The following is a 12,958-nucleotide window of genomic DNA, read 5'->3' on the forward strand; positions in this document are numbered from 1 at the left end:
ACCTTAAACTGAAGCTCATAATATAAAAAATAATATTTAGAATATACTGGACACCATTATGTTTGTTTAAAAAAAGGGCTATCTAAGGTATCCAACTGTTGGAGATGCAACAGGGATAATGCTTCTCTAAAACATGTTTTTTCATTGTCCTATACTGAAAGATTTTTGGCAGAAGGTAACTGAAACTATCAACAGAACTGTATGCAACAAGCTTACATTTACAGAGCAAAATATCCCTTTGAATTATATACTCAGCACATAGAACCTTACAAAGGGACAATATGAGTGGATTCTCTGTGCCCTTAGCACAACAAAATGATGGAGACTGATGAATTAGAAAAATAAAAATGCGGCTCCCTTTTATGATTGGATGGAAGACTTATACAAACTCGCAACATATGAACAACTTGCATATAAACGCAGACTTGCCATGGACAGATTCAATGATATTCGGAATCCATTCTTACAAATACTGTAATAGGTTAAGATCTGATGGAGTGCAACAACAACTTTTTAAAGTATACAGTATACATGGATTTCCTCCCTCCCCCCGTTACTTTGCCTTCTACATGGGTGCTGTTTCTTTTTCTTTTTTATTTATGTCTCACCATGTTTAGTGCACATATAACTAAAAAACAACAACATTCCAGTGAAATAAAAATAAAAAGCGGTAAGGATGAAAGCTTACCCTGAATTTCTCCCTGTGGATCTTTGTAGAACCACTTTTGCATGGCCTCGTGGAGTAATGGTACTGAAGTACCCTTTACTCTCTGCTCCTGAAGCTTGGCTGCTAGCCTTTCATCATCCAGGGCACTGTCCTGCAAATATGCCACCATTTTTTCTGCTTGCTGCAGTAAGAGGAATTGGGGGGGGGACATTAAGAATGACTGAGGTTACTACTGCCAGGTTACATACAGTCAGTGGAATAAGGTGAAATTCAGCAGAAAGCTTTATGAATAATACCATCATGGTTGGTGGACTCAGATACAAAGGAATGAAAAAATAAGTTTAAATAATTATGCAAAAAGATAATAAAGCTTGGCAGAACTGCTTGTCGGGAAGCAAGTCTTATTATTTGGTAAGCAGCAAGGATGGTCAGCTTCCGGAAACAGCTGAGGACCTTTTTGTTCCAACAGGCTTTCCCAGATGGATAAATGAGTCTTTATCACAAGTGTCTGCTTCATAGAATCATAGAGTTGGAAGAGACCACAAGGGCCATCCAGTCCAACCCCCTGCCAAGCAGGAAACACCATCAAAGCATTCCTGACAGATGGCTGTCAAGCCTCTGCTTAAAGACCTCCAAAGAAGGAGACTCCACCACACTCCTTGGTAGCAAATTCCATGGCTTGTTAGGGTTTTAGTCTTGTTTGAAATGTCTTTGTGGCTTTTGTGTTTAAATGCTTTTCATTATTTTACGTGTAAATCACCTTGAGATGGTGGTTGTAATAATGATGTCTGTATACATCATGGTTGGAATTTTACAAGAAATTATTGGTCTTTAGAAATTCAAGTTTCTTGCAACATGTTTAAGCAACATTCAAACTACTGGAAAACGAAGAATTGTTTCTGGAGTCATCTTCAGAATCTATGTTCAGAGTCTTTTTCAGTCTGCATTTTCACTCATTTTTTATTTGCAAGTTTTACAGTGAGGGGCTCCTATATAAAATCAGCAGACTGGGAAGGGCTCTGAAGATGATCATGTATAAATATCAATGGTTTACCCTTAAAACACATGTGACTGACATGGAAAAGAACTGGCCCTCTGTTCATTTGTATTTTGAAGGGGGGGAATACAGTGTGTGTATATTTTGTACTTGAGTATCAGCAGCATGAGGTGACTCTCATATTCTCTACTGCGTACACGCATTCTGTCACAATGCTCATGAATGAAGTCAAGTGATTATCTGTTTATATTAATGTCGGGGGGGGGGGGAGGAGGAATCCATTTTCAACTTGATTCACTTAGTACTCACAAAGTTAACCTACTGGAGTTGCATACCAGACAAATATACAAGATAGATTGACTTAATTTTGGAAAACAGGATTTCTCCCTCATTAATTAACAAAAATATTAATTTCCATTTTTGTTTGAGGAGGAGATGACAGGAACATACAGGTTGAAACTGTTTTTAATGAAAATTAAGTTGATTATCTGAAGTATTGTCAAACTGCAAAATATGTTTCATTTTTTTGCCCATTAATACATCAATATAGTTTTGCCAATTTTCATGATCAGTTGCAGGAAAACATTGTAAAAGCAATTAGTTACCAGTCCTGCCCAAAACTAGTTTTCCTCTGCAGTTGCCAACTGTTGGTCTATGTGAGGGGTGTGCTAATCTACAGCTGACTAGGTACATTAGCTCTAGGTTGCATCTTGAACTCCTATATCCACCTTGCGTGCATAAGCACTGCTGACTTGTAAAGTCTATTGCTATGATATTCTCAGCAACCGGTCTAAATCCCAAAGCTTTCTCCCACCCTCACCTGAATCAGGTAGCTGCATATACAAGATAAGTATACAAAAGAGTGGCGCTTTCTTCCAGCCTTTAAAGCACAACAACAAAAAACAAACAAACAAACAGAATTCACGAAGATGCTCTACCTGTTCTAAATGTTGAGGCCCTCTTCGTCATCAGGGTCAGCAGGAATATTACCCATCCCTGGAGCAGCTGTGACTGATGTCTGAACAGGCCTTAAGGCAGGAATTGGATTTGACTCTGGAGGAGGAAGATGAACAAGGGAAGCTGCATCTGGAGAAATCTGTGGTAGTAAAGGCTGGACAGCAGAAATTGGATCTGGGGTGGGGAAGAATGGGCATTAAATTCCTTTAAAGGCCCTTCTTTCTACCAGAACTGTGTTGTTATGTGATAAATGTATAATCAGACAATAAGCAAGCTGGCATGCTTTCAACAATGCTTAAACAATGTATGAATTATCAGTTCATCCTTTCCACCTTGTTTTATCACTACAGTCTTTTATTTTATTTATTTTTGCGTACTTTGCATATACATTATGCCAAACCTGAAATATGATTACCTTCTCTGTTGGCCACTTTGGCTGATGGGATATCCTCCATTTGGTTTCTTTCTTTATCTTCTCTTTTTTCTATTACTTCTGGAACACAGTCTTCCCTTCTTTCAAGCAGGGTTGTAGGTAATGGCTCCTGTGACTGGGATTTTGGTGGAGTACCTGACCTGGTGGATGGTGAAGATTCTTTGACTGTTTCTTCTGTTACTTCTGAAATGATTGGTAACTTTATTTAACTGAGCTGGAAGGCGGAAGCAAAACTTAAAGGATAGACCTGAGAAATCCTTCTTACCTGCTGCTGCTGTATGCTCCGTCTTAACACTTTCCCTTCCATGTGTCTTATCTACTTCTTTGGCTTCTTCATTGTGACTTCCTTCTGAATCAGACCTGTCTTCCCCTTCCTCTACAGGACGGAAATCCATTTCCTGTTCCTCAGGAATTGGTTCCTTTTGAACCTTCTAAGGAAAACACACATGCAAACAACAAACTTTATACTACTGGTTATAAATAATACAGTTAATATTATGACAAGTTCACAGAAAGTTTCTCACTTTTAAGGAGAGGAATGCCCCAGATGAGTCAAACGTCCCCATTTCTTCTTCTGCATCTTCTAAGCACCATTCAGGAAGGCTATCCCTATCATCATCCATACTGCCACTGCCACATCGCACTCTTCGATAACCCCGCTCATCATCCCGGTCTCGGAAGTCAAATTCAAACCTTCGCCGTCGCTCCATCTGTTCTCTCCAGCCTGCAGAACGAGGGCCGTCTAAGGGGGCGGGAAAGTAACTTTACAAAAGAGTCCCATAGGGCAAGAACTTGTTTGGAAGGAGAAAGGGATAGAGGAAAAGAGAACAGGGAAAAGAGAGGACAAAGTGACAGCACTTCAGAACGCCACTACAGCTTATGGTCCACCTTGAAACACGCATCTTATAAATATATTATCACTGTTTCTCCTTTAAACCACTGTCTCTTTGAGCTATATTATTAATGTAAAGGACTGTACAGCCCAACTCCATGCAAGTGGGCTTAAAAGAACTAAAACAATTTAACTATGAGTTAATCCCAGGGCAGTTTTACTTTCTGAATAGCAGCCTCACAATCTGTTCAGCCACTGGGGGGCAGCCTTTGCTAGTAAGACCATTCTATGCGGTTCTATGAATCCAGACAAGTACCACTTTATGGGGATCACCATATTTTTATGCTTCCCTTTGAGATTTACTAACTCCATCAGTCCCAAAGCATCTTCAAAACTGCTTGCCTTCACCCTCTGTCTGCTAGCTGACAATCCTCCTTTCTGGAGTTTGGAGTGTAGTTTGTAATCTGTGGTAATTAATTCTATTTATTTAATCTGCCCTTGTTTTGTATGTCACTACGGTGAAGTGGCCTGCTAGCACTATAATTCTATGAAAGGATTTGTAGCCAACAAGCTTGTTTCTAAGCTTTGTTTCTAATGGCTGTGCAACTGTGCCCAAGCCTGCATGAGAATGAGGCAGGCAGGCACCAGCAGGTGTTGATACACCTTTCTACAACCTGGGAGAGGTGAAGAATTTCCAAGCAAGTTGGTGTGAGCAATTCTGGTGCTTGAAACGTGGTGACCTTCAAATGTGGCTTGGCATAAGCCACTTATTTTGGCTAACTTGGTTATACTACATACAGGATACTATTTGTCATCCTGATAGAAATGGCCATTGGAATCAAAAGTCTTGGATGTAGCTGATAGAGCATCACGCCTGCAGAGCAAAAGGAGAGGAGAGAAGTAGGGTTGCTCTATTACCTCTGCTGAGAGGCCAGCTGCCTTTGACTCTCCCTCCGCTGTCATCTAAAAGCAGCCATTTTATCAGGCTAACTGTACTGTTTCCATCCCAGCAATAATTAAAAGAACTGTAACCTTAAAGAACTGGTGCCTGAGATTGCTTTCTTCTCTTTTGGGCTGCACAGCAGAGTAAAAGCTGTTTAATTAATTAATTAATTAATTAATTAATTAAAGTCTCCCTCTCTCTATACACACAGAGAAAGAACAATACTTTGACCAACCAGTAAGGAACTGAGGGTTGTAGCCCAATACTATTTTGTGTGACTTCACCTTCCTCTCCCCACTTATCTCAACAGTCCTCCATATGCTCTCCAAAATCAGGAGTTTGGGAAGCCTCTTGAGATTGGGAGGCCTCTCAAGCAGATTTTTGGGGGGGAGAGAAATATAAAGTCCTGTTGTATGTGGAAGTCTGGCTCATGCAATAATGGATTCCACCTGAGACTACTGCAACACCCACCTCTTTGATCGAGAATATTCCATTACATAAATTTGAAGTGCTAACTGATAAGGGTATTTCTACAGTGGTACCCCGCTAGACGAATGCCTCGCAAGACGAAAAACTCGCTAGACGAAGGCATTCGTCTAGCGGAAGGCTGCCCCGCAAGACGAAAAAGTCTATGGGGCTGCCTCGCAAGACGAAAATTTTCGTCTTTTTTTTTTTTTCCGTTTTGCGGAGCGCGGCTGTCATTGCCGCTCCGCAAGACGAAAAACCCGCTAGACGAAAATTTTCGCAGAACGAATTATTTTCGTCTAGCGGGGCACCACTGTACTTGCAGTGACTAAAATATACAGTGACAGTAGCTCATTTTTCTCTTGTAGTGATTATTCCTTTTGACTGTGTCTCATGTATAGCTAATAAAGACTTAGCTACATTTTCTACATTAACGGATGTTAGTTCAATAAACAAAGCTTTCCTGTTTGGGGCATGTAAGGTCTTAAACACAGTTGTTACTTGGTATTTTGTGTCATGGCATTGTATCTAGAAAACCTGGGTCTTGTTTGAGCTTTAAAATTTGAAGTAACAGAGTCTCCCCTTCCAAGCTGAGATACATTGAGCTCTAATATCATATACACACTAGCTATTCCTATTCCCATGTGACAATACATTAGTTCTAGTCTGATAAAGTGGCGAAAATGTAGACTGGGAGCAGAGAGGCCCAGGTTTAAATCCCTGCTCTACCATGAAGTTTACTGGATGACAAGGACAAGCCTCCATCTTTTAGGCTAACCCACCTAAAAGGGTTGTGCAGCTAAAATGGGGATGGGAAAGCCTTGTATGCTGCTTTGAGTTCACTGGAGAAAAGGAAGGATATAAATATAATGAACAAACAAGTAGGTTTCCCCTTTAAAAACTGCTTACTGAGCCTGCACAGCATGGATGGAAAGTAGCAGATTTAAACACAATGGTACAGAAGACTCAAGTTAGATCCTAACCATGGTACATAATTCTTATTAAACACAAGATACTGGTTTCTAAGGGCAGGCCCATGTTATACATTTAAAGTACAACAGGCATTTAAAGCTCATGACTTCCCCAAAAGAATCCTGGAATTGTACTTTGTTAAATGTCCTGAGAATCATAGCTCTGTGAAGGGAAAACTACATTTCCCAGGATTCTCTGGGTAAGTCATGTGCTTTAAATGTGTGTTAGATGTGCCTTAAATGTGTGGTAACAGATCTGCCCCCCCAAATAAAGTGACTTTTGCTGTTCCTTGGAGCCAATATTTTAATTACTGATTCTATATCAAATCAAACATTTTTAATACTTTACTTGGAAATGGAGCAAATGAAAATGTGACAATGAGTAAGTGTTATTCTAAAACAGCTATATCAAAATTAAAGAGCAACTACAGAAAAACCCTCAGTATTCTACACAATGTGGCATTTCTCTACACTTCCTTTAAAGTAGCAGAAATTACCCAATGATATTTCAGCCTCAGGACTTCTGTCAAAAGACAGATGGAATTATTGAGAACAAAAATAAAAATAAAAATTAGATTGTTGTTCTTCATACGCTAAACAAGAAAATACTAAATGAACTGCAAGTACTTGTCCCTAAGTAAAACCTTCACATATGATCATGTGGTGCTGGTTCAGCTGTTTCAATACTGTCAAAGTTAGGACACACTGCTGCTTTATTGTTCATTTATGAGTTATGTCTGACGTCAGGAAGGCACACAATGCTGTATTCTCCATGACAAACAGTTTTTTCCACTTCTATACAAGTAGCTGGAAGCATATGACAGAACTTCAGCCTCATGATTCAGAGTGATCACTAAAGGAAGCTACGTTTGGTGGAAAAGAAATCAGAGCAGGTAAGAGCTGCTTTTGTCTAGATGTTCTGGAAATAGTGGGTTAAACAAAACAATCCATTTAAAAAAATAAAAACGATTTTGCCATCATAGAACAAGCCTTTCGAATATTGTTTTAGGAAGTTTTCCTTCCAGACATTGCTGGCTTGCTGCCTCTGACCAGTCTGTGCTGCACTTTTCCATATATCCTCTCACCTGGACTATGGGGGCGCCATCTCTCACCATCCCTTCGCGAACCAGCTAGCCGCCAACCTCCATCATCATCTTCACCATTTTGCTCTTCCCTGAAGATGCGCCAGTTCTCGCTCTCAGAGCGTATAAATTCATGCTTCCTTCCTGCTGCTACAGTTCCAGCATCCTCAAAGTTTGGTCTCACTGCAAGCAAATAAGTATGCAAGTATGTAACAGTCATTGTGAAGGGCACCTGGAATAGAATTCAGACCTTATGCAATTTAAGTCATAAGATGCTCACGTGAAAGAAAACAAGAACAAATATATATATTGCTTTACTTTTCTTATGATGATAAATGCTCTTCTTACAGTTTTTGTGGGCTAAAAAAGAAATGAAGGGTTTCAGACTTCAAAAAGGAGATTTACAAAACAGCTGTAACCATTTAAGAAAGTCAAAAGTTCAATTTTGCAACAAGCAATGGAAGAGCATCTGCAAAGTTTGCATAAACAGTTAGATGCCACCTGATGTTCAATGAGAGATTGCTTTACCATAGTTCAGAGGTATCAAGACACTATTCCTGGTCACATCAAAGTTTACAATGGCACAAGCATTCTGTTGTTGTTTGTATGGGAGGTTGCATATTCCAACTCAGTAAAAATGTTCTATTTATCATCTTTAAAATGTAATTCAACGTGGTCTTCTATTTACCCTAGAATAGTTAAAACCTACAAGCAGAATCTCTGAAATTTACATTTGGGTCAACAACAATAAAATAAGAACCAGTGCCAGATGACTAGCATCAGAACCTTCATTGTCATCCATTTCAAATAACAGGGAATTAAAATAACTGTTTCATCAAAAAAAAATGGTCATAATGATGCTTAGAGAAATGATTGTCATTTGTGAGCAAACTAGGATAATTTTACATTCTATTCAATCCGGTCTTTCATAAAAAGTACAAATGATATTCACCCAAAGGGTAGATTTTGACTGGCAGCATGGGGTCATAGGATTGGGCTTTGGCCCCTCTTCTGATGACAAAGGAAGGAGGAAAAAACTCTTTGGGACATGGATGGCTCCCAATCAGCTTGTGAACTCACCAAGCTTGAACAATAATCAGAGTCTTGTATTAGCGTAAGGAAAATAACACAAAGGTGCCCATGTTCCCAAAGTAAACAAGGTGGATAAAATGCCGTCAGGTAGAAGATATTGCGTCCCATATTATGGAAAGCCCCAGTGACCCCACAATGCCAGTCAAAATCTACCGTATTTTTCGCTCCATAAGACACACTTTTTTCTCCTAAAAAGTAAGGGGGGATATCTGTGCGTCTTATGGAGCGAATGGTGGTCCCTGGAGCTGAATTGCCCAGGGGCCAAAAGAGGATCATGCTTTTTATTTTACAAAGAGAAAAGGGGGTGTTGAAAGGACCCCGCTCAGCAGCTGATCAGCAAGAGATCGGGAGAGAGATAAGAGTTCCTGGCTCCCTTTCAGCCCCGCCCTCCATTGTTGAATGTGCTGCAGAGGGAGGTTGTTTGTTTCCCCAGCGACATGTGACTGGCTGCTAGATTATCTGTCTGGAAACTGTAGAAAAGGCTCCCTTTCCTTTAGAAGCTGCAGAAATGTGAGTTGAACCCCATAAAAATGGGGCTTTTCCTCTTTGCTTTTCCCCCTTTGCAAAAAACGCTGCAAAACTTTTAGCTGATCCTCAAAAAACCAGGGCTTTTCCCTTTGCAAAAAAGCTGCAAAACTTTTAGCTGATCCTCAAAAAAACCAGGGCTTTTCCCTTTGCAAAAAAAGCTCCAAAACTTTTAGTTGATCCTCAACAAAACCAGGGCTTTTCCCTTTGCAAAAAGCTGCAAAACTTTTAGCTGATCCTCAAAAAACAGGGCTTTTCCCTTTGCAAAAAAAGCTGCAAAACTTTTAGCTGATCCTCAAAAAAACAGGGCTTTTAGAGGAGGAAAACCAGAAAATATTTTTTTTCTTGTTTCCTCCTCTAAAAACAAGGTGCGCCCTATCGGTGTGCCCTATGGAGCGGAAAAATACGATACTTTGGGAAAGTACCAATTGTACTGTTTCCTCCTAGCATCATGGGGTCACTGTGTTGGAACATACCAAAGTGTACCCAATTAAGGTACATCCCAGCTGCAAGGACAAATGAATGTGGAAAGCCTGTTGTAGGGCGCTGTGGCCAAAGGCAGCTTCAAAGGAGATGCAAATGTCTATCTTGTAATGCCCAGTGAGTTAGGATGGAAGGAAATGAACAGGGTTTCTGGTTGTCTGATCTCTTCAGTCCTGGTAATATACACTTTAAGAGCTCATTGGACATCAAATGAGTGCCAGGTCTTCTCTAATGGGTGAGAGGGGTTGGGGCAGAAGGTGGAAAGGATCAAGTTCCTGCTGAATATGGAAGCTGGAAAGTACCTTGGGGAGAAAGGAGGTGTTCTTTCTAAGAACCACTTTGCACTTGTGGAAGATACAGAGATGTCTAGCTATAGACAGGGTGACCAGTTCAGAGACCCGTTGAGCCAAAGTTATTGCTATTAGAAATAAGACCTTTCAATGTAAGACTTTGAGAAGTACTTCCTTCAGGGGCTCAAATGGAGGTTTTTGCACGGTGGACAGCACTTTGTGAAGGTCCCAGGAAGGGAAGTGGTGGGCATCTGGGAAACATTGTAGGATTGTTCCTTGTAGGAAGCATTTCATTAGGGGGTGAGAGCTGGAAGAGGTGGTGTGTTTGAGGAAGAAACAGCTGCCGCCTGATGTTTCATCAGAGTGTTGCATTTTAGACTTTTGCTGAGGTAATTTTGGAGGAATGCAAGAAGATCCAGTACCGTTGCTTTGCATTGCTTCAGGAAGATTTTCTAAGTGGCTTTGTATATTCTTAAAAGTGGATGGATAAGCGAGAACGTAAGATGGTGGAAAATACTGTGCTGGAAAACCAGAGATTCCAGCCTCTCTGGATATGTGTTCCAATGTGAGGCTGAGGAGGTGGTGTTTCGGTCACTGCATGAGGTGGAACATTTCAGCTTGGAGATCCCAGGATTTGGCGACCCCCTGCTTGTTGAGGTAGGATTTCAAATTGGAGTTGCCCGTGCGTAGGAGCACGTTTGATGTGTAGGTGTGGAGAAAAGTGCATCAGAGCCAGGTGGGCTGCTCCAGCCGAGTGTTCAGCTTCCTCTGGCGACCTTTGGGCATGGATTATCTGTCCCTCACAGTGAGACCCCAAATGTAGAGGCTGACATCTGTGGTGACCACAATGAGGTGAGGGTCATGGAAAGATGTGCCCTTCTGCAAGTTTCTGTTGGATGCCCACTTCATTTTGATGTGATGTAGAATGTGTGTGATGGCCCACTGGTGGAGTACAAGAAACCACTGCAGAATTCTTGCATGCAATTACAGAGGGTGCTTTGGAGCCAGACAGTTGATAGCCCTGCTTAACTCTACATTCCAGTGGGTTGCTAGCTGAGAAGCCATCAACATGGGATAAAATATCCCCAACCACTCTCTGGAAGCCATTTGGATCCATTAAGTGGTGGTGGCAGATCATTCAAATTGGTCCTACGTCCCTGCAGAGGGGAAGGGTCACAGATAATTCCAGTTGCATCAGGAAGTGATCTAGCCATGGTACTACAAATAATATTAAGTATATGTCATAGAACAATTCCTCTCGGGGGGACTGGTTCAATAGTGACATGTTGAGACAATGCTGTACACAATTACATATCACTGTTCCTTGACTAGACTGTTGAAGATCAGGGATGGCAGCAACCGGTTTAGGGGTGCCAGACGTTCTATCATGTATCCATGTGATATAGAACTGAGAATCCAGTGGTCTGTAGTAATCTGACACCAAGTTGAAGAAGGCTTGTAGATGATCCCTGACTTGGGGCGGAATAGCATCATGGGTTCTGCTGATGGTTGCTTCTGAAGGTGTTGGAGGGAGATATCTCGTTGTTCTGCTGCCTGGGTGGGTATCACTGCTGTTCCAGGAGGACTTCTGTCTGTAGTTTCTTCCTTGTCCCAGGGAAAGGTAGTTCTGAAAGGACTGGTTGGAAGATTGGTTGTCACCAGTACCTCTGGGTCACCAGTACCTTCCACTTATCTTTAGTTTGATGAGAATATCCTTGAGGGCATCCTTTCCGAATAGCATAAAATTGGCCTAGTCGGCAACATTGGGCTGGGATGCCATGGCCCACAAATATCGGGTGGCATGAAGTTGAAAAGTAATCAGGTGCTCTATGGCTTTATTAATGTCCCTACTGGAGAAAGAGCAGTCAGAAGGAGGGATGATAGTAAACTGGAGATTAATTTATCGGGTTTTTGTATTTTGTATTTCTGAAAAGGTACAGAAAGCCACAAAAAGGAGGGTAGGAAAGGGTGTGAGGCAGCCGATTAAAGGAAGGAAGGGTGCGTTCTCTAAGAAAATGGTGACGAAAGGTAAAAAGAAAAATAACAGCCTCGTAGAAGTAGAAAAAATGGGGGCACTAGTGAAAGTGACTGTCCCAAAGAGTTTTTTTCTCCTGTTTTCATTATCAGTGGAGGAGCCTAACTCCAACCCAATGACCACACAATGCCAGGAGGAAATCATAGAAGAAATCAGGGAGGGGAAAGAATATCCATAATTAAGGTTGTAGTTCTAGCATACTCACTAGAGAGAAAGCCACACTGAATTTACTTCTGAATCTAAGGCTATTAACTGTGAAACAACACGGGTGTGTTTGTCAACAGTAACAACATATTTCAAAGCTTAAGGGGTTTGAAAAGAGAAAACACAGAACTGGATGAAATAACGTTTCAAATCCAACTAAGAACAGACCCAGGTATTTTACATTCTGAAGTTATTAAAAATGAAGTAGTAAATAGTGGCTCAGTCACAATTAGTACACACATACTTCAAAGTCTAAAGTATTCAAACGAGGAACGTAGCTTATACCCCTAGCATGTTCATTTCACTTGTTAAGTTACTTGGTGTGAGTGTCGTTTTTGGCCATGATTTCCCAGGATGAAAAGGAAAAAGAAAAAGATCTGTTGGCTTTGCCTCAAACTATTGACTGACTTCCTGAGAGGAGCAGTGAAAGGGCCCTGCATTCCATGTCTGACCCCAAGCCAGCAATGTGTTTATGGAAAGTTCAGATACAACAAAGACATCCAGCCAACAGAGTCTACAGCTATGTAATTTGAAGTTTTAAAAGGGACTGACTTCAAAGTACTAAAGTGGTGTTCTGGAATACAATCTTCTGAGAACTTGTTTATTGAGAAATTTTTTACTAGAATAGCAAATAACAGTGTCAACAATCTTTCTATAAGACAATAGGACACAGACACACACACACACACACACACACACACACACCTATAATAAAAATAAGCTTAATTTAGTGTCTGTTTTCAGGCTCCTCAAATAACTTTTAATTGTGGCTACATAGTTTCTAAACCAAAGTCCCTCAAGTACAAGACAGCTTACAATACTGGGTGTGAGAGAGAAAATCACTGCACAACCTTGAATCATGACCACACACAAAGTGGCTTAAGAAATCACTGGTCATCATTTTTAGGGTACAGGCAGACTAAAACATAATCATATTTCATTTTAGTTTTTGAGCATCTCTGTCTCTAAACAACTTACCAGA

The 12,958-nt window shown here is 40.8% G+C and overlaps 1 protein-coding gene across 1 annotated transcript in view; it reads right to left on the reverse strand.

Annotated features, from left to right (window-relative positions):
* GIGYF2 (GRB10 interacting GYF protein 2) overlaps positions 1–12,958 on the reverse strand; it is a 75,083-nt gene that overhangs the window by 18,981 nt on the left and 43,144 nt on the right. Inside the window, 7 exon segments of the mRNA XM_033150017.1 lie at positions 689–848; positions 2,603–2,616; positions 2,619–2,795; positions 3,037–3,240; positions 3,320–3,485; positions 3,579–3,796; positions 7,351–7,530. Of these exon segments, the coding sequence (XP_033005908.1) occupies positions 689–848; positions 2,603–2,616; positions 2,619–2,795; positions 3,037–3,240; positions 3,320–3,485; positions 3,579–3,796; positions 7,351–7,530 (1,119 nt within the window).

The sequence above is a fragment of the Lacerta agilis genome, chromosome 5 (genome assembly GCF_009819535.1).
Source record: "Lacerta agilis isolate rLacAgi1 chromosome 5, rLacAgi1.pri, whole genome shotgun sequence".
Taxonomy (NCBI): Eukaryota; Metazoa; Chordata; class Lepidosauria; order Squamata; family Lacertidae; genus Lacerta; species Lacerta agilis.